Source organism: Ochlerotatus camptorhynchus, unplaced genomic scaffold, assembly GCF_037179485.1.
Source record: "Ochlerotatus camptorhynchus isolate MF236.1 unplaced genomic scaffold, CSIRO-AGI_Acam_v1.1 ptg000423l, whole genome shotgun sequence".
NCBI classification, from domain to species: Eukaryota; Metazoa; Arthropoda; class Insecta; order Diptera; family Culicidae; genus Ochlerotatus; species Ochlerotatus camptorhynchus.
The window spans coordinates 143,730-163,507 of record NW_027040909.1 but is presented as its reverse complement, the minus strand read 5'-3'; the positions used below and the strand labels follow the sequence as shown (position 1 = coordinate 163,507).

Sequence of the window (19,778 nt, the reverse complement as noted above, 5' to 3'; positions counted from 1 at the left end):
AGGAGTGGATGGAAGGTGTCGTATTGCTGCAAATACCACGCGATCATACTTCAGAGCGCCGCCTACAAAAGAGTTCGTGGGACAATACCATTAATAGGTATTAATAGATGCCCGCGCTACCACGGACCAAATTTTCGCGATTCGGCAGGTACTGCAGAAATGCCGCGAATACAACGTGTCCACACATCATTTGTTCATCGATTTCAAATCCGCACTATCAATCGAGATCAGCTATGGCAGATTATGCACGAGTACGAATTTCCGGAAAAACTGACGCAATTGGTCTAGGCGACGATATATCGAGTGATGTGCGCTGTTTGAGTATCGAGGACACTCTCGAGTCCCTTTGAATCTCGAAGGGGGTTACGGCAAGGTGATGGACTTTCGTGTCTGCTATTCAACATCGCGTAAGAAGGTGTGATTAGAAGAGCTGGGATATACACGAGTGACACGATCTTCAGGAAGTCCATCCTGCTTCTTGGCTTCGCCGATGACATCGACATCATGGCACGGAACTTTGAGACGATGGCGGAAACATACATCTGAATGAAGGCTGATGCTAGGCGGATTGGACTAGCCATCAACGCATTGAAGACGAAATGTATGAGAGGAAGAAGTTCTAGGGAAAACAATGTTAGCTTACTACTCAAGTTCCCACCCCGAATTCAGATTGACGGTGACAAAATCGAGGTGGTCGACGAGTTCGTGTATTTTGGCTCACTGGTGATCGCTGAAAATAATACCAGCAGAGAATTTTAAAGACGCATTATTGCAGGGAATCGTACCTACTTTTTATTCCAGAGTCGAATAAAATTCACCGCCGCACGAAGTTGACTATCTACAAGACGCTGATTAGACCGCTGGTCCGCTATGGCCACGAGATCTGGACTATTCTCGTGGAGGACCAACGCGCCCTTGGCGTTTTCGAGCGGAAGGTGTTGCGTATCATCTACGGCGGAGTGCAGAAGGATGACGGAACGTGGATGGGGCGAATGAACCACGAATTGCACCAGCTGCTGTGAGAACCATTCATCGTCCACACTGCAACCCGGGCACGTCGTAAGAATGCCGGACGACGACCCAGTGAAAATTGTTCTCGAAAGCGACCCATCAGGAACAAGAAAAAGAGACAGGGAGGATCGATCAAATAGAAGCTGACGTGCGGACCCTTCGCAGACTACGAGGCTGTGACATGTGGCCATAGATCGAGTAGAGTGGATACGATTTCTTTGGACAGCAGAGGACAACAAGGCCTTAGCTTGATTGATTCCTTTTTGACGTAGGACTACGTCTGTGATTTCCATATGAGGGTACACTTTGTGAAAACCGAAAATGGAACATGTAACGAAATTATGAAAGATTTTGGACGTTAATAACTCAGCTGTCCCTGGACCAATTGCAATAATTTGATCACTAATCGATCAGAAATATTTCTACGCGTCGATATCAATGCTTTTGACTGTTAATATTTAACAAGAAACTATTGAAAAAATGGAAAATGTCAAGCATTGTCCAAAAGCGTCGGAATAACTAAAAAATCCACCAATTACGTGCATGAATATGCTGCTTCCCCAACACTGTCATCAGAGAGTCGTAAGTAGACGAAAGAAGTTGAAGTGACATTCGCCTCGGATCATTGGGCATGTGTGCGAATAGGGAGGATGCAATTGCGTAACATTTTGCACACTCATTGCCATATTCAGAACCACACACCCCCAATGACCACACAAAATGCCCTCCAGAGTTGTAATCTTGTAACCAAACTTGGAAGCAGGGGTGCAAAATTGGGTGGGTGGAAAATTGCTCCGCTTATCATCAGTGAAAAGTTGATATTTTTATCAGTTTTGTTGATATTTCGATCGAAAAATAGAATCGATCGACTCAACTGCGCGTTGCAAATTGTGATACTTGCTAGGAGGAAAGTGCTGTGTTGAAATCAACTAGAAAATGAAACTGTAGTGAGATTTGAACCATTTCCTTGGACTATGGGATCGGAACAGTCCCAGCTACAGCAGCAGGCCGAAGCCGGAACCATCCGCGGCGGAAGTCTGCGCGCTCAATCCAGCAATGCCACTCCGACTCCATCGCGATCGACTGCCTCCGGAGCCAAGCTACTCCGTGGCAATACGATCGCCGTGACGGAGTTATCCGCTCTCAGCCTAGACGACGGCGGGGGTCCGTCCTCATCGGGGACACCGTCGTCGGCGTACATCTGTGATTCGCGACCGGTGTCACCCCCGATGAGCGTGTGCTCCGATTCCGATCTACCCTACATATCCTACACGGACAAGCCCATCGGTGATTCGCCCAAGTTGCGCAACAAGCAGCAGACGAAAGCGGGCAAAATGCGCCCCAGCAGCGTTATCGTGGGCAGAACACAGGAAGCGTTTCGCAGTGGCGGTGCAGGCAGCAGCATCGGCACCGGTGGCAGTGCCATGTTCGTTGGTAGGCAGCGACCTTATACGAGCACGACGGCGACCAATTCCGCACACAACATCGTGGTGGTAAAGTCGGCCGCTGTTAAGGAGACTGGAATCGAGAAGGATGACGACATCGTGCGACTGCAGAGCGTTCCCATGTTTCTACCGGTGATGCGCGGTACCCTTTCCCTACCGGCGAATCGTGACCCGGAGGTGCTGGAGCGACTGCACCCGAACCACATGATCAATATGTGCAGCCGGTTGCAGAGCCACTTCAACACCTGTGCCACCCAGGTCGCATCCGAGCAGCAGAAGATTACCAACAAAATCAAAGAGGTGGACCAGGAGATTTCCAGCGCGCTGGCCCAGCTGGTGCAGAAGCAGAAACTCTACACTTCCTACGCGGAGACGTTCTCCAAGGTGCGGGTGATATCGCAGCAACTGACCCGGTGCAATGACATTCTCAATCAGAACATTGAAAGCATGGAATATTTGAATAACCTGTTGGACGTGGACGATCGGTTAGAACCGTTCGTGTGGAAGACGGAGTAGTTTACGAATGTAGCTTGAATCTTTTGCCTAGGTATGTACTCAAATGTAACCAAAATTAAAATTAGCAGTAGATAAGTTGTAGGATGTTGCAATTTTAGTTTAAGGCTAATTGCGGGGAATGCTAGAGGGTGGAAGCGATTCGAATAGTTTTATCGAGGTTGATTCAGAATTGGACGGTGATTAGAGTAAGTTGGAAAAGTCGCAAGTGTGCTTATGGTATGTTCATAATTTGGTCAACTTTGGTGTTCTGTCAGGAACTATTATAGATGTTGATTAGTTTTCACTGTGGGCGAGCGTTCGGCTCATCTTGCTACGTGATCCATCTTGTCCCACCTTACCCCAATAACTAATTAAGTCGTGTTGCCGAAAACGGGCGACAGTGTTGAAGAGCGGATGAAAAATCATTACTATTCAGGAACCTAATTTGATCAGCACAATTCATTTATCAATAACTTGTTCATAAGACTGATGCAACATATGAAAGTTCAAATTCACAGTGCTCAAACGGTTCCAAATCGAGTCCTGCTCATTCTCCTAAAATTTCAACTAATTTGGTTAAAAACTGACTGTACATAAATCATTTGAAATTTAAAAAAAAAAAAAAAAAAAAAAAAAAAAAAAAGTGATTTTGATCGATTCTCTTCATCGACTTTCTGTTTCGGTAATTGATAAGTTTATTGTTCTGGATGTTAGAGAAGATAGCAGAAATTTTCTTAAACAGTTTAGTGAAGGCATGGTCATTAAAAGAGGAAATCTATTAAGAGAACTGACTGTCACCCCTCTGCTTCTAAGCCCCTTAATTCAGTCGTCGTCATAGCAATGAAAAATAGCATCGTACCGCTTTTGGTTACACTTGCAGGTTGCAATTCTGCTGTTCGAAATTTTCGAAGGTCCACCAAAAAACATGATATTACACTATTTTCTAGGGGGGGAGCTTGAAACTCCAAATATTCGATTAACGATTAATCGTTAAGATTTTTCAAGCTATTCGATTAAATATTCATCGAATTTTCAATTATTCAAGCGCGTACCCCTGTCCAGCAGCAGACGGGCCGAGACTCTTGCGAGTGCCCAATTATTGATCCGAAGAATATGGGATTGTTTGGTCCGAATTTGCTGATCCAGCTGTCATCATCATCTTCCAAAGGATTTAAGTATGTACTACCATCAGCCCTTTTCAGGGCTACAAAGGTTTTCTAAAAGAGTTAAATTTCTGAACATGTCCCAACTAAAATTCATATCAAAAGGTTCTTTTCAGGGCAATCATAGTCATGCTAAAGAGTATAAACAGAGATAACCCCGCTCAAATTCCTATTCCTAGACAAAACACAAGCTCCTGCTGCAGTTAACAAATAATATTTATTATACAAGACCATGTAGTATACGTATACGTCACCATTCCGTACAAACCCCATAGGGCTGTCCCTTGTAGTTTTTAAGTCTATTTGGAGAAACGTTTTACTGCCACCTGGCGCCTAAATGCAAACGAAAAGGGCAATCTCTTGATCCCCCTTCTGATGAAATTTATGTGAGCAATCAATATGATATGCTCACGGATGATGAGAATGATCCATTAGACTGATGCAAAATTTGACTTTTTCGCTCCACAGTGCTTAAATGGTTTCAAATCGGGTCCTGATTAGCCTCTCAAAGTTACAACTCATTTGGTTAGAAACAGACTTCGCACAAGCCATTTGAAGTTTACATGTAAATTACTATGGGAAATCTCAACTTTTTGTTCATTGCTTTCTAGTCTTTTTCCATATTGAGCTGCAAGACAGATCGATAGCCATTCTTATAGAAAATTTTCTCAGCTACGACTTTGCTGAAGATTGTTTCTATGTTAAACGAGACAAGAAAAAGTTATTAATTATTTAAGAGATTGGTAAACTTATGACATGATCAAGCAGCTGCTCTGTAGGCAACACTGTATTTTGCAGTGTGACATAGTAGCCATGATTTTTGTGTCCTATTCAACGCCCCAGAAACACCAATGTTGCCTGCTAAACAGTTGATTGAGCATGATCATAAGACATCAGCGCATTGAACCATTGATAACTTTCGATCCTTGCATTTAATCAAAAAGTGGTTTTGAGCAAAGTTGTAGCTGGGAAAATTTCCTACAAGTACAGTTGAAAGCTTTTGAAGCAGACAAATATGGTGAATTATTAGATAGACATGAACAAAAATCTTGGTTTTACCATAGTAATTCCCATACAAACTTCAAATGGTTTGTGCCATCTTAGTTTCTCACCAAATGGGTTCACATTTTGAGAGGTTAGTCAGGATCCGATTTGGAATCGTTTAAGTATTGTGGAGCGAAAATTTCAAATTTTGCATCACTCTAATGATCCATCATCTAGGAAAAATTCGAATAAACTTTCCCGGCATAATGCTAAGATGGAAAAGATTTCCCCTATTGTACTTCCAATTTCCAAGCTCTTGGTACGGAACTTTTGAACTTCGTTAAATTCAAAGTTTTCCCTTCAAATTTACCGTTGGGGTGAATGCTGTGTATTGACTGAAACCTTGGATGGATTCAAACGTCTTCTCAAGTATCTTACTGAGAAGCAGCACTTTTTTTTACTTACGACACCAACACTGAACGTGTGTTCAAGGTTGTCAGTGGTGAATCCCTGGTCAAATCAAAGTTGAACTGACTGAGTTGTGCCAGTCCAAGTAAATCAAAATGAAAATGGCGATTTGCGGAACGGGATTTGTAATGTTTTTTTATTTAGTTCACACTTCAAATCTAGTGAGCTAAACAACCTTAAACGCGCAATATTGGAACGGGTCTCTGAAAAAAGTTCAAACGAATGCTTTAGATTTGACGTTTATTTCAACGGACAAATTAGCTATTCACGATACACTAGCACACCGGAGCGTTCATCATGTCGTGCAAGCGACGGGTCTGTTTGTCCGGTAAGCGGAAAAATTTGTCCAGCACGTATTCAATCTCCTTCCGGGTGTGCAACGGTGGCCACAGCGTAGTTATGGCAAAGTGTCTAAAAATACAATTCAATGCGTAAATAAATCCAACCGATTTCGCTTGTTTGCTGCACGCTGTACTGACCTGTGGAAACGCATCGAATCGTAGGCCGAATTCTGCATCAATTCCAACATTTTCAATTCGTACTCGAACTGCTTGTCGTACCGCACTTTGTCCTGGTGGTAACGCTGGCGACACACTACGGGGCTATAAGAAAATGATTTAATTTGCAAATTTTTCATTCGCAAGGTACTTACTAGGTTAACTTAAATTTTGAATAACTGGGATATATACTGTCGTTGGAAATTTTCGACTTCGAGGCGGCCGCAAATTGAACGGATTTGCGTTGCGAAGCACGTTTCTTCTTACCGGCCATCGTGAAAGTCTACGCGCTTATGGTTGGGGCTCCCACTTTTTGGCCGTTATTGATTTTCCCCGCTGAACTACTGATTTCGTTTGCACACCGTTCGATCGATCAGGGTAATAAACAAAGTGTTCTGTTGGCTGGGTTACGACTGAATTTATGCTATTTTTGCTCACTTGCGTTGATGTTAATGTAGGTCATTGTGTTTATGTTGGAGAAGTTTTGATAAAGTAAAACATCCATAAACTTCTACCAATAAGAATCGAACCAGTATTTTAACGGCTGTAAAAGGATGTTACAATTCAGAAATGGTGAAATTCTGAACAAATTTAATTGCACTGTCATCGCAGTAGGTCGCATACTTCGACATGCGTCACTTGTCATCTTAGGTCGCCATATCTCGCATCTCAGGAGATGTTCCGGAACACGTATCAACGAGGATTTCTGACAGTTTTTAGCAGCAGTGGCAGCAAGCCACTGGAAATATGGGACGTTTTCACCAAGAATGGTCACTCCAAACGTGTAACAGATGAAGAACTCAAGCTTATGTCCTTTGAACTGATGGGTGTCAATGTTGCCACCACTTACATGGTAGCACCGAAGTGCCCTTGTCCTTCGCTCGGAGTAAAGCTTCCGTTTTTGGTTTTGCTGGTAAAGAATTTGAAAAAGTTCTTCTCCTTCGAGATTCAGGTATTTTACTTTTGCCAAACTAGCTTTAAATTCAACTTATAATAATCCAACCTCTCAGATATTGGACGACCGCAACACGCTCCGTCGCTTCCGAGCTTCCAATTATCAAAGCGCGACACGAGTGGACAATTTCTGTACCGTAATGCCGCTAGCTCTAACCCCTGGTTGGAATCAAATCCAGTTCAATTTGGCTGATTTTACGCGTCGTGCGTACGGTACAAACTACATCGAGACCGTACGGATACAGATACATGCAAATGTCCGCGTTAAACGGGTCTATTTCTGTGATCGTCTCTACCCGGATGATGAGCTGCCGGCACATCTGAGACTCCATCCGCCATTGAGGCCATGCAAGATTAGCGAGCTTACCAGACGGAGGGGTAAGAATCCTGCTGAAGCTGTGGAAACGATAAGACCAACCACTCCGGTCATGGAAACGGGAGATCGAGCTCCGGTAAACGTTGAGCCTGGTGAGTCCAACAGCAGGAGGGGTAGCATTAATCCACCTATCGAGCCAATTGTGGAGATCATAGAGGAGATTGTTGGAGCAGAGAACGGAACAGCCTTACACGATGCGACAGAAATTCCGATCGTGACATCGGCTCCGGAAATCGCTGTGCAATATTGAGCTTTAATCATGTATCTTCCTCTTTTTTTTTCAAAATTAGCAGTTATATGAACATACTACAACATGCTGCTCATTTATTCCCCTACAAATTCAAAACTTCCGTCTGCAAAGCACGCACACCACGCTTTTAATGCCTGCATAGTAGTGCCTGTACTAGTAGTTTGTTGAAATATCATTTGTTTATCTGGCTCCGCAGTTCACCCTTCGCTTTCTATGCACATATCATACCATAATGCCCGAGCAGCGCATTAATGTTTGTTCGGTTTTGGGAATTATGCTGCGTGGATAAACAAAACCGCAGCTAAAGCATCGTGGTTGAGTCGTTTATTGAATAAAGAGTGGGATTGTTTTATGCTCTGGCGTGGACGTGGTTCTAGTGGTGGTGACGATCAAACCAGATGTGTTCGACAGGACAGATGAAAAAATAATGGAGACGGAACACACATGTTATCTTTTCATTATATATTATAGCAACGGAATGTAAAGTGCATTTAACAATCGATGTATCTGACCGAAGGAAACAAAAGTTACAGAAATGTACCGTGAAGTGCCATAATTTCACTCAGTACCTAATCCCGCTCATTTAGCCAACATCGTATTTAATGCATCGAACATCAGACGGTTCGTTAATCCGGCCTTGGACACTTAAATTATTTTACAGGAACAGTCTCCCTTATTCTGCGCCGCGAGTGAGGTGAGGTGACTCGCTGTCACTAGTGAGGTGATAATAGTCACCGCGAGTGAGGTGACTCCGGCCCTTATTAAGTGAAGTGACAACTTGTGATTGCCGTGTAAATCAAATGGGAAGTTGTCACTTCACCGTGAAGTGATATCAATAATAAGGGCCTCCATTTGATTTGCACGGAGAGTCATTTCATTCACGGTGACTTTTGTCACCTCACTAGTGACAGCTAGTAACCTCACTTCACTCGCGGTGCAGGATAAGGGGGAGTTTATTCTTTTTTTTCCTATGTTGGGAACATTAATCCACTGCGACCAGCTACTTGACCTATTGCGGTACAGTATGTTCTTACTGAGTCTGAAAAGACTGAAAAAGTCAGTAAAAATTCAAATGACACAGAAAAACTAAATCTGTAAAGTTTGGAATAAATTTTCTATTTTTTTAATTTTCCACAGATTTTAAAACTTTTACCGTACAGTCTCGCAATTCACAAACCTAGTAAATCTTTATTGACTGGATTATATAGTGTATAGAATTTCATTGAAATCTTCCTCGTAATTCCTCAGAATTTGTATTCGTCATAGAATTCCTTTGTAGCTATCCTCAAGTTTGGACTCTACTTTGCTCTTCTATCTGGTATTAGATTGCACCTGGCGTTCGAAAAAAAAGTTCAATTTTGAGCTAAATTGATCCAATTGACTCCGAGATTGCTTTTGAACAATGGGTTGCCAACAGCGGAAAAATAAAATTTGGGCTGACAATTTTCGAAAATATAGCTGAAATGTTGCTTAATACCAGGGGTAATCAACTCTGCACATTGTGCCGAAACACATCGTGGCACACTGATCGGCGCGTCATGGCACACGATGGCAAGTACGACACAAAATATAATATAAAAGGGCTTTACTGTTTTGTGTTGACTTTTTGCCAATCGTTGCTAAGGATAACTTCTTCGTTTACTTCAAAGTAAAGGGGAAAGGGATTTTTTTTTGTCACTGCCATTTTCCAGCGAAATTGTCCCCAATCATAATAAGAGATTGTATAATTGCCGAGACTCTTTTTGTCCTTGAGCATTCTGGGGGATGAACCTCTACAGAAAGCCCACACGGCTTTAGAGAGATGTCCATTGTTTCAGGGGAGTCCAAACAAACTAGTCAGAGTCACCGTGCCCCACAGAATAGGCCAGAATAAACTAGAATTAAATATTAACTGGATGGCCATAGGATCCGGACCGAGAGTCAATAATTATTTTATGGGTAAGGAGCATTGCAGCGATAATGTACGGTGTCAACAACACCCTGGTGCCGAACGATCCTACCATTCTTCAGATGTATCTGCAATCGCAGCTGTTTCTCCCGCAGAACAACCCGGTACGATTGATGGTGCACCAATCAGTCAGCCGTGCAGCTTATTCTATGGACTAGCTCGGATTCGATTGACTGTGGAGGTCTCTTTACGCTCTTTCGCAACTGTTCGTATTACCAATGGCAACAGAAACATTAAGAAAAATGCTGCTAACAGAATTGTGAAGGTAACCACACCTGAAGTAACAGAGCCAATCTGAATCACGATCATAATGAACGCAATCAGAACCGGCAGCAGTTTCAGGGAGATTAATATGCGATTCCGGCATGACCAAGGATAAAAAAAAAATACGAAGGAACAACAGGCAGATACAAGGAGGAGGGAATCATCAAACGACTGCAACCAGTATCGAGATTCTGAATCGACATTTGGATAAACCATGGACGAAGTAGTTTAACCCGCTAAAAGGGGGGGGGGGCGGTCAGACGAATTTAGTACCTAACCACGACTGCTGACACTGGAAAGCTACTGCAGGTCTATTGCTGCTGCTACTACCGCCGGTGGGCATTTTAGATCGAGTCCTTCCTATTTTTCAGATTGTAGCATTGCACTAGTAGATGTTAATATTGCAGGTACACAATTCATCTTCCACTTGCCGGTTGGGTACTTGGTTTTGGCAAACGTCTACAAGAATGACGCACGGTAGTGAACTGTCTTCTCTTGGATGGACAGCTTCTGCCATCAGTCACCCTTCTCCTTCTCGCGGAGGGGCTAATCTTCGAGTGCCACTTCCTTAAAGTGGATCACGACTTTTTTTTCCGTCTTTGATTTGAAAATGTAAACACACCCAAGTAACCAAAACTTCCGCATTCAACGATTAAAATCACTTCCAAGTTCCGTAAAGTTCAAATAAAGTTCCGACCGAACCTTCAAGTTCCATAAAGTTCAAAAAAAGTTCCGACCGAACTTTCAAGTTCCATAAAGTTCAAATAAAGTTCCGACAGAACTTTCAAGCCACATGAAGCAATCTGCACAAGTCTTTATTATTAACAAAATTTAATATACGTTGATATGAAATGATCAGTGGCCCGAATAATTCATAATTCTTATATATATGCAGTGCATCAACATTCATCCAAACATAAAAAAAAATTAAAAAGTAATTTCCTGGATTTGAACCCTTGTATGCGGTATGCGATCGACGAACGCTAACCAAAGCGCCACAAATGTGTTGGAATATCATGCGGATAAACACCAATTTAAAATTCATCAGGGTGTTGTGTTTCGTATTCAAGTCAGTCAGCTGGCACTGAAAGCTCCAACAGTAGGCGGGACAACAACTCACTTTATTATACATCAGATGACGCAGTGGTTCGTGCTTGGGCTCTCACGCAGAAGGACTGGGTTTAATTATTCAAACAGCTCCAATTTTCTACTATTAATGCTTTTCAAATCAATACACATTAATACCTTCCTTTAGAAATAACTTTCATAACAGTACGAACTCAATATAGAATTGTGATTTAGAGGACAAAAAACCTTTTATAATCTATTTTCTAAAAGTTCCGTTCAAGTTCCGCCAGAAGCTGCTTAGAATACTCTTCAATTATGATACCGGAACTTTCAAGTTCTTATAACGACTCTGCTAATGAGGCTGCTTAGAATTCTATAGACCACCTCCAACCAAGCTGCTTAAGCCACAAATAGCCTTTTATCAGAACTTTTGGTTACTTGGGAACAATCTCAAAAGTCAACAGGGTTGCCAAACTCATGGGTTACTGAGACTGATAGCGTGATTGCCACACTTCGGCACGTTCAACAAAACGCTTGACCGAGCTTTCGGCACAGCTAAAGTATTCAGCCCAGATTAGAATGTGCAGAGTTGAATACCCCTTGGCTTAATAGCATACTGAAAACCCGAAGTGATTGCATTTATTCTAATGTTATTAAAAAAAATTGCAAAAATACTCTTTTTTTAGAGATCTCAACAGGTGGCCCCCATTATTTCCAACATGGCCGCAGACCATTAATTCATCTTCTCGGATAGTCTCAGTTCGGTTAAGGGTATTCGGTCGATGCAACTAAGTAGGCACTCATTTTATTTCCTTTCAAAGGTAAGAGAGCAGATGAGTGTGCTGGTCGAAAGATCATATATGATTACCTTTTTATGGGTCCCCCCACATTGCTCAATCCCAGGCAATGAGAAGGCGGACTCTCTCGCAAAGGTGGGCGCGCAGGAAGATACATTGTATAACAGGGTTAGAGTGCAACTACCTGAGTTAGTCCGCCAAAAATTTATTTTAGGTTGGATTTTCTTCAAACTTTCAGGGAATAAACTAAAACCCAAGTAACCAAAAGTTCCGCATTCAACGATTAAAATCACTTCCAAGTTCCATAAAGTTCAAATAAAGTTCCAATCGAACCTTCAAGTTCCATACATTTCAAATAAAGTACCGACAGAACTTTCAAGTTCCATAAGATTCGATCAAAGTCCGGACAGAACTTTCATGTTCCATAAAGTTCGAATAAAGTTCTGACAGAACTTCCAGGTTCCATAAAGTTCAAATAAAGTTCCGACAGAACTTTCAAACCACATGAAACAATCCGCACAAGTTTTTATGAGTAACAAAATTTAATGTACGTATATATGAAATGATCAGAGGCTCAAATAAATCATAATTCTTATATTTATGCAGTGCATCAATATTCTATCCAAACATAAAAAAAGCGAATTTCCTGGAGTCGAACCCGTTTATTCGGCATGCGATCTACGATTGCTAAGCATTGCGCCACAAATGTGTTGGAAAACCATACGGGTAAACACCAATTTAAAATTCATCAAGGTATTGTTTTTCATTATTCAAGTCAGTCAGCTGGCACTGAAAACTCCAATGGTAGGCGGGACAACAGCTCACTTTAATATATCTCAGATACGTAGCTGTTCGTGCTGGGCCTCTCACGCAGAAGGAATGGGTTTAATTCTATAAACAGCTCCAATTCTACTAAATCAATACACATTAATACCTGCATTTAGAAATAACTTTCATAAAAGTGCGAACTAAATATAGAATTGGTGTAGAGGGCAAAAACCTTTTTAAATTTATTTACTAAAAATTCCGTTCAAGTTCCGCCAGAAGCTGCTTAGAATGATCTTAAATTATGGTACCGGAACTTTCAAGTTCTTATAACGACTTAAAAATGAGGCTGCTTAGAATTATATAGACCACCTTCAACCATAAGCAGCTTTTATCATATCTTTTGGTTACTTGGGTAGGTTTCTATTTTATTGCTTTATTGGATCTCCGCTCCATTACCGAATGCCAGCACCTTGTCCTTGACACCACTCATAAGGTTTTGGTTAATGGTGGGGTCGACTTCTTTTGGTACTTTTACCCACTGTTTCATCAAAGCCAGCTCGTTCTCCAACACCTTAGATGTTTTACGAAGTCTGACCTTCATCAACTGTGGACATCAACCTCTCAATCGGTCGTAGTGGCAGTATGTAAAATCTGGCCAAAACAGCCTCTTGTCTCCGTGAGACCACAGAAATGGTAGAAGGCGCTTCTGGAGGCACTCATCCCGGTAGATTTGCCGTTGATGTTACCCGTCGTGATGGCTGGCTCATCTTGCCGCACCCACAGATGGCCTGCAAAACCATGATATTTATGGTGAATGTGTCCAACTTCTTCTTCCTTACTTCCTCAGGAACTGCCAACCGTGATGTGGCAACGTAGAACTCATGCCCCGGCAATTGCTTTGTGTCCACTTTGATATGAATCTCGTCATTCATCACGGTTTTGTCGCCACTCCCGGTACCGTTTCTTGGCGTTGGTTTATGACACCGTGTTTTGTTTTTCGTTCCGATTCGGTGCCCACCGGACCTTGTAGACGTGGATGCCGGCACGTTTCATCGTTTTTTTTTGACAAGCCAGATGGAAACATCCGCCTAAGCCGCATCGCGGATCCAAAGATTCAGCCGATGCTTGAACAGACTCAACACCTTCCTGGTCTTCACCGGGTCAGCTGTCTTCGGTTCGATTTTCCACGACGGCGCACACAATTTTTGGCGAATCTGCTCTTGCTCCGATGCCATCTCGATAGCCACTTGACAGATTGTGATGAAATTCTGCCAGCGTAAACATTTCACTCTTAAGGCCTGTATAGAGATCAAAGCGAAAGGAAAACCTCATACAAAATACTAAATTTTTCACCTGCGTTAAAAACGCAATTGGCAAATGTTTCACCTCGCTTTGAACTGTAAACAGATACGATCCAGCGAAATCGAATTTTGTGGATCGCATCTTTTTCGCTTACGTTTACTTTTTCACGCATGCAGCGCTCGCAGCAGCTAAGCGAAAAGTTGACGTTTCGAGAAAGAGCGTATCTGTCAGATTTTCACTTCACCGGAGGTGTAAACTAATCGTTTTCGTTTCACATGAACTGTAAACTGCGAAAAAAGGAAACTGGAAAATGTTCCACAAACTTTTTTTTCACAACCTTTTTCGCAAGCAAAATTTCATGATTTTTCGCGTGCTTCAATTTTCGTTTCGCTTCGATCTTTATACTAGGCTTTAGGCTATGAACCCTTTGCTAAGTTAAATTTAAGTCGTGGTTAAAAGTGACTTTTCGAAAGTTATTTTCTATGTTCGAAAATCCCTGTGCTGTCGACCGCTTTTCGAGCCACGGTTGTCAAAATTTAACTTATTGTCTGTCAGAAATAACCATGCTCGGATAGCAGGGTTAATCGATAACTTTGCATCTGTCAAATTTTAAACAAAACTTTAAAAATTCGCCAAATGGTTCAGAGCTTGAGATATAGTTTCAGTCGAAATTTCAACTTTTTTTATAAGGGAAATGGCTCTTATGTTGGGCTATGGATCTAAGATTGGCCCCATCACGAAATGCTATTTATCAATTTCATCTAGATGAGCACGTCATTTGGACGGTACTAATAGATATTTTTGGTCGCTATTGAAAATGTAGTCGATTGCTGAATTTATGGGGAAATGTAGGTAATGTCGCCCTGCATGTCCCTAATTTGGGCCCATACACCGTACCGTACGTTCCGATTTTGTTAATTATATGATTGGTTGGTTGTTGGAAGCATCAAAGCTAGAAAGGTTAAGTGATGCTCCATTTTCTTCTGACGGTTGGGGCATGAGCACTAAGTCTTGTCCTAGCCTTTTATGGCTTATGGCTATAGCGCCATTACTCGCTTTCTGAAAAGAGAAGAGAGAAAGGAAAAAAAGAAGGACAAAGGGAACAGGATTATGTGAAATCTATAAACAAAAACAATATTTTTGATTTGAAATGTACAATATAGAAATGCAGAACGGCGCGGTGGTCACTACCCGAGTTTTGTCACTATTATCAAGTCATAATAAGTAAATAAAATGTGATCCTTTGATTACTGGAAAATCCTGATGCTTGGGACTAGAAATTATCCTCAATGTGTAAAAACTGGTGATCTCAAACTAGGCAATTCAAGCGCCGGCCGCGCCTTAACGCAGGTCAAGAAAGAAATGGGCATGAATGTGTTGACGTGACACTCACTTTGATGGAAGCCGAGAAATCCTCTGCACTTCTACGAGGAATCACTGGAATGTCGGGTAAGAGGGTTGGGTAAGAGGGTTGGGTTTGCAGCAGGGTTCGTTTTGGTAAACGATAAGCTGAAGTGAAATATAACTAGATAAATAAAGATAAAAAGAACGATCTCACCGAGTAACCAAGTGAATCTGCATCAAGCTGTCAAGCAATGTTCCAGCGCAGTAGTCCAAATCGTTTGCTTGATGAGGATCAACATTCGGTCTGGCTGTCTGGTAAAACTTGAATGAAATGTCCTAAATCGAGTGCTAGGTTCATAACTCAAACTTGCTCCTTAGTGTGATCAAGACATCGTGGGTCCAAGGATTTACTTCGTTTTGTAAACTTCCTTAATGGGATGTTTACATCTGTGCGGATTTACTCGCGCTATTGTACTCGCCAACTAGCACGAATTTCAGTTGCTCCTGAAATTTCATGCTGGTAGACGCTGATGCCCTGTTTACATTATGCTGGTGAGCGTTTTTGCTAGCAGCGAGCTCATTAGCGCTAGTGAACTAGCCTAAGTGAAAACACCACATAAGCAGTGAATATCAGGGACGTAGCTCTAATATTTTTTTGAGAATCTTGCAGGATGGCTGCTATATCAGGGGAACTTGGCTACACTCCCTTCACCCTTTCTCCTCTATCCAACGCTGACCGATCGTCCAATACTCCTCCCCACCAATACAACAAACTTCACTTCCTCTTCCAAACAACCAACAAACGACTAAATCTATACACCAAAAATAGTTTATTGTCCGATAAGTCCATTCCGGATTCACTATAATTAATGCCTTGTGTATCGAATAATCACACTCACAAATAGAAAAAAAAAAGTAGAAGGGTCTGTGCCTAGGGGCACGAACGGAAGCTTGACGTAGGACCCCTAGTGGACGGAACAAATGTGAACATTTAGTTCTTTTAAATGATGAATGATCTTAACTCTTTCCGTTTTTTATATGTAAGCGTATAAAATTTGTAGAATTTATTTCAAAGAGAAAGTTGATGAAGAGAATCCAAGGGACTATCAACTTGAGTATTTTCGATTCATCTAAACGACTTTAAAATGCGTATTTTGAATTTTTTGTTACTTATGAATTTTTAAGTTTTGTGCATTTTGGTATTAAAGTGTATTCAAATCACCCCTCACAGGATTTCCTTCCGAATTATATGAATGGGGCGGGGCGGAAAGTATTGTTTGTGCAAAATATGTAAAAAAGGAGGGACTTCGAGAGATTGAACTCCTGAGAGCTAATTTTCTCACAAATTTGATTTATTGGCTTTCTGGGGACTGAATATACACCCAAAGCGAATTATTCCCACTTCTCTCAAATTCAATATATATTTTTAACACTTCCTACCAGCGTGTTCTGGAAGATGGTCGGACGATGATTAATCTCACCAATACATTCGGGCCTACAATTCCACACCTTCTATAGAGACCAGGTTGAGCCTTGATAGCTAGCTGCTTGTGGGAACTGATGACCTTGACAAATGTTCAAATAATACTCTTAACAAATTTATGGTGGTCCTGAAAAGGACCGTTTTGTAGTGATGGTTGAGTAATGCAGAGCTGAGCACGACGAGCTACTGATTCCGATCCTAGCCTAGCGGTAGGACTTATTCCTCCTTCTCTATGGTTGCTCATATGAACTCTGCAGCTCGCTGCTTGCAGGCAGCCTTTCGTTGTTGTTGTTGAAAGCACTCCTGCTGCTGCTGCTGCTGCTACTACTGCTGCTGCTGGACTGGACACCACCACTTACGGTGAATGAGCACCGTTCAGTGGGACCGCATCGAATTCGTTTTTTATGTCTGTGTTAGGGAATGCGCTGTTTTCAGACATTCGGTGATAATTTTGATCACCATTGCAACAGTTGGACATTTGGTATTTTTCAATTAATCATTTTATCAAGCTTCTGCATTCATGTTCCATCAGATGTCACAGCTGTTGTTTGCGGTGACATCTATCGGAAACTAGACACAATCTGTTTTCCTATAATTGTTCACAGAGGACACAGCAGTGCAAAACATGTCTGGTCCCACTATATATGCATTTAGATTATTATTCGAAGTCCCTCCTTTTTTACGCATTCTGCACACGAAATAGCTCACCCATCACAAAATTTCCCGCCGAATTTTATGTATGGGGCGGGATTCAAAGTATTTTTTGCGCAGAATATGTAAAAAATATGTTATAGCAAATGCATATATATAGGTACCAGACATGTTTTGTAGTGACAGGTACTGTATTTTGTAATCTGTGGAACGGGAATCACAAATCGAGTGTCAACAAAATACATGGCATGTTGAGAGATTGAGGTCGTGAGAGAAAATTTTCTCTCTCAAATTTGAATGTTTTGGCTCTCTGGGAGCTGATAGTAAATCAGGTAAAACTGAATGGGTAAAAATCATTTTTATTTAATTGTAGCTTGTTTAACAATAATTTCCGGAAAAAAAAACTGAACGTCAAGTCCCTGATTAATTTCTTTAGGTTGTCCACTTTTTTTTCACATGAATATGCACCGAATGCGAATTACTCCCACTTCTCTCAATTTCTATATGGGAATTTTTATCACTTCCTACCAGCGGAACAGTGCCATCTCTGTGGAAAATGGTCGAACAAAATGATTAATAGTGACCTATTGAAAATTAACTAAGTGTTCATTTTAGCAGATTGGTAGATAAATTTCCAATCGTTTGGCTTATTAAGAATTAAAATCTATCTGCTATTGGTCGAAACCTGACCTCTTTTCGTAATGCTGTGCATTTTGGTTTTTTGAAATTGCGTGGATTCTATAGATCCTGTGGAGATCTATTTAGCCCTGATGTATGTGTTGGTAGAGGGAAAAATGTAAACTTTGCGGGAGACGATGTCTTAACACTCGAAAGCAATTTTGCGAAATATGAAGTAAAACAAATCCTAGCTAGTTCTGCATGATGATTTTGTTTGATTTTATTTATTTGTAAAGTCGCCGGGAAATACCAGCTGGCGATTTGTTTTTTTTTTATGATAACTCCTTACTTGAAAAGAGTCAAAAAAATAACAAACAGGCTGCTTTTTCATGGTATACAGTGTGATAATTCGATAATAAATCTCAACATTTAGTGGCAAACCATTCATAATTTTTGGTAACATACAAAAATTCTATAATCCACATTAAATTTCATATGTAAGCGCCGATTGAAACAATCTTTTCGACGTCACTACAAGGGTGATTGATTAAACGAAAGAAACGAATCGTGCGGAATGAAAGCCGAGGAAAAACTAATTGCACCAATATATTCAGGCCTACAGTTCCACACCTTCTATAGACAGGTTGAGCCTTGATAGCTAGCTACTTGCGGGAACTGATGACGTTGACCAATGTCCAAATAATACTCTTTAACAAATTTTTGGTGGCCCTGAAAAGGACCGTTTTGTAGTGATGGTTGAGTAATTCTGAGCTGGGTGTTCAACACGGATGAGGCTGTCGAGCTGTATGTCGTTTGGAGCGAGGCACAGTGGTTCAAACCTACCGAAAACGTGCGTTTTTTATTTTGGGTATTAAACGTCATTTTGGAAGGGTAGCGTCTTCAGAGAAGTTGTTAGATACTTTGTAAGCTTTGTTTTGAAGTAAGTAAAATTAGGATCTATCCACCTAGAAGGGCAATAGAAAATTCAAATTTAGTAAACATGCTCAAAAGTGGTTGGTATTTTCATCAAAGTTATAGATAATGCAAATACTAGCAACTTTGCTCAAGATGTCAATATCGTACACTCAATGTATGATTAGTTAACTGACGTTTTTATGAAAACTCCCTCAAAAATCATTTTTTGTTAGAAAAAATGTTCAAAATTTTATTTTAGCAGTATGATTTGTTCTAGAAAGTTGTTTTTATCATGGCTTGCTAGGATCATGATGTGAAGCCGAAAAAGCTATACAGTGTTGTTTGAATGAGAGATGACGTGTTGTAGAGGTTGGATGTTGTTGATAGTATGGCAAATGTATTTCTAACATGCCAAGCGTAGAACCTATCAGAACCTAATGGAACCACTTGTATTTTGTAGTTCAAAGGCAAACTTTTTGAATGAAGATGGTTTGGCTTGCCCGTATTTGCCCGTTATCCAGATATTTTGCGTAGAAAATGACCTATTTTTGTGTTAAAATATTGAATAACTTTTGATAGGTTCATTATAACAACCTAATGTCTTCTAATAAAATGCGTGTTTTGATGATATCTACAACTTTTTTCAACAAATCATACTGCTAAAATAAAATTTTGAACATTTTTTCTAACAAAAAATGATTTTTGAGGAAGTTTTCATAAAAACGTCAGTTAACTCACCATACATTGAGTATACGATATTGACATTTTCAGCAAAGTTGCTAGTATTTGCATTATATACAACTTTGCTGGAAATGCCAACCACTTTTGAGCATGTTTACAAAATTTGAATTTTCTATTGCCCTTCTTGGTGGATAGATCCTAATTTTACTTACTTCAAAACAAAGCTTACCAAGTATCTAACAACTTCTCTCAAGACACTACCCTTCCAAAATGACGTTTACATACCCAAAATAAAA

General features: G+C 41.0%; 3 protein-coding genes and 1 long non-coding RNA gene across 4 annotated transcripts in view; 2 read left to right on the top strand and 2 right to left on the bottom strand.

Moving 5' to 3' along the window:
• LOC135711186 (uncharacterized) overlaps positions 1-19,778 on the bottom strand; it is a 239,414-nt gene that overhangs the window by 205,237 nt on the left and 14,399 nt on the right. The gene's annotated exons all lie outside the window — the stretch shown is intronic.
• LOC135711115 (uncharacterized) lies at positions 1,799-3,169 on the top strand. Its single transcript, XM_065233855.1, has one exon. It carries the CDS (start codon positions 1,986-1,988, stop codon positions 2,970-2,972), a length of 987 nt encoding a protein of 328 aa, XP_065089927.1. The 5' UTR covers positions 1,799-1,985; the 3' UTR covers positions 2,973-3,169.
• On the bottom strand, positions 5,793-6,412 carry LOC135711114 (uncharacterized). Its single transcript, XM_065233854.1, has 3 exons — positions 6,219-6,412; positions 6,046-6,168; positions 5,793-5,977 (listed from the first exon to the last, which is right to left on the bottom strand). Exons 1-3 carry the CDS (start codon positions 6,335-6,337, stop codon positions 5,842-5,844), a joined length of 378 nt encoding a protein of 125 aa, XP_065089926.1. The 5' UTR covers positions 6,338-6,412; the 3' UTR covers positions 5,793-5,841.
• LOC135711112 (uncharacterized) lies at positions 6,681-7,643 on the top strand. The gene is made up of 2 exons (XM_065233851.1): positions 6,681-7,015; positions 7,074-7,643. The coding sequence occupies exons 1-2, from the start codon at positions 6,740-6,742 to the stop codon at positions 7,641-7,643; spliced, it is 846 nt and encodes a 281-aa protein (XP_065089923.1). The 5' UTR covers positions 6,681-6,739.

Excerpts from the sequence above, each read along its gene's own strand:
- LOC135711112 (XM_065233851.1), top strand. The coding sequence starts at position 6,740 with ATGTTCCGGAACACGTATCAACGAGGATTTCTGACAGTTTTTAGCAGC. Across the intron at positions 7,016-7,073 it reads TCTTCTCCTTCGAGATTCAG|ATATTGGACGACCGCAACAC; the intron begins GTATTTTACTTT and ends CCAACCTCTCAG.
- LOC135711114 (XM_065233854.1), bottom strand. The coding sequence starts at position 6,337 with ATGGCCGGTAAGAAGAAACGTGCTTCGCAACGCAAATCCGTTCAATTT. Across the intron at positions 6,169-6,218 it reads TCAAAATTTAAGTTAACCTA|CCCCGTAGTGTGTCGCCAGC; the intron begins GTAAGTACCTTG and ends ATTTTCTTATAG. Across the intron at positions 5,978-6,045 it reads GATTCGATGCGTTTCCACAG|ACACTTTGCCATAACTACGC; the intron begins GTCAGTACAGCG and ends TTGTATTTTTAG.
- LOC135711115 (XM_065233855.1), top strand. The coding sequence starts at position 1,986 with ATGGGATCGGAACAGTCCCAGCTACAGCAGCAGGCCGAAGCCGGAACC.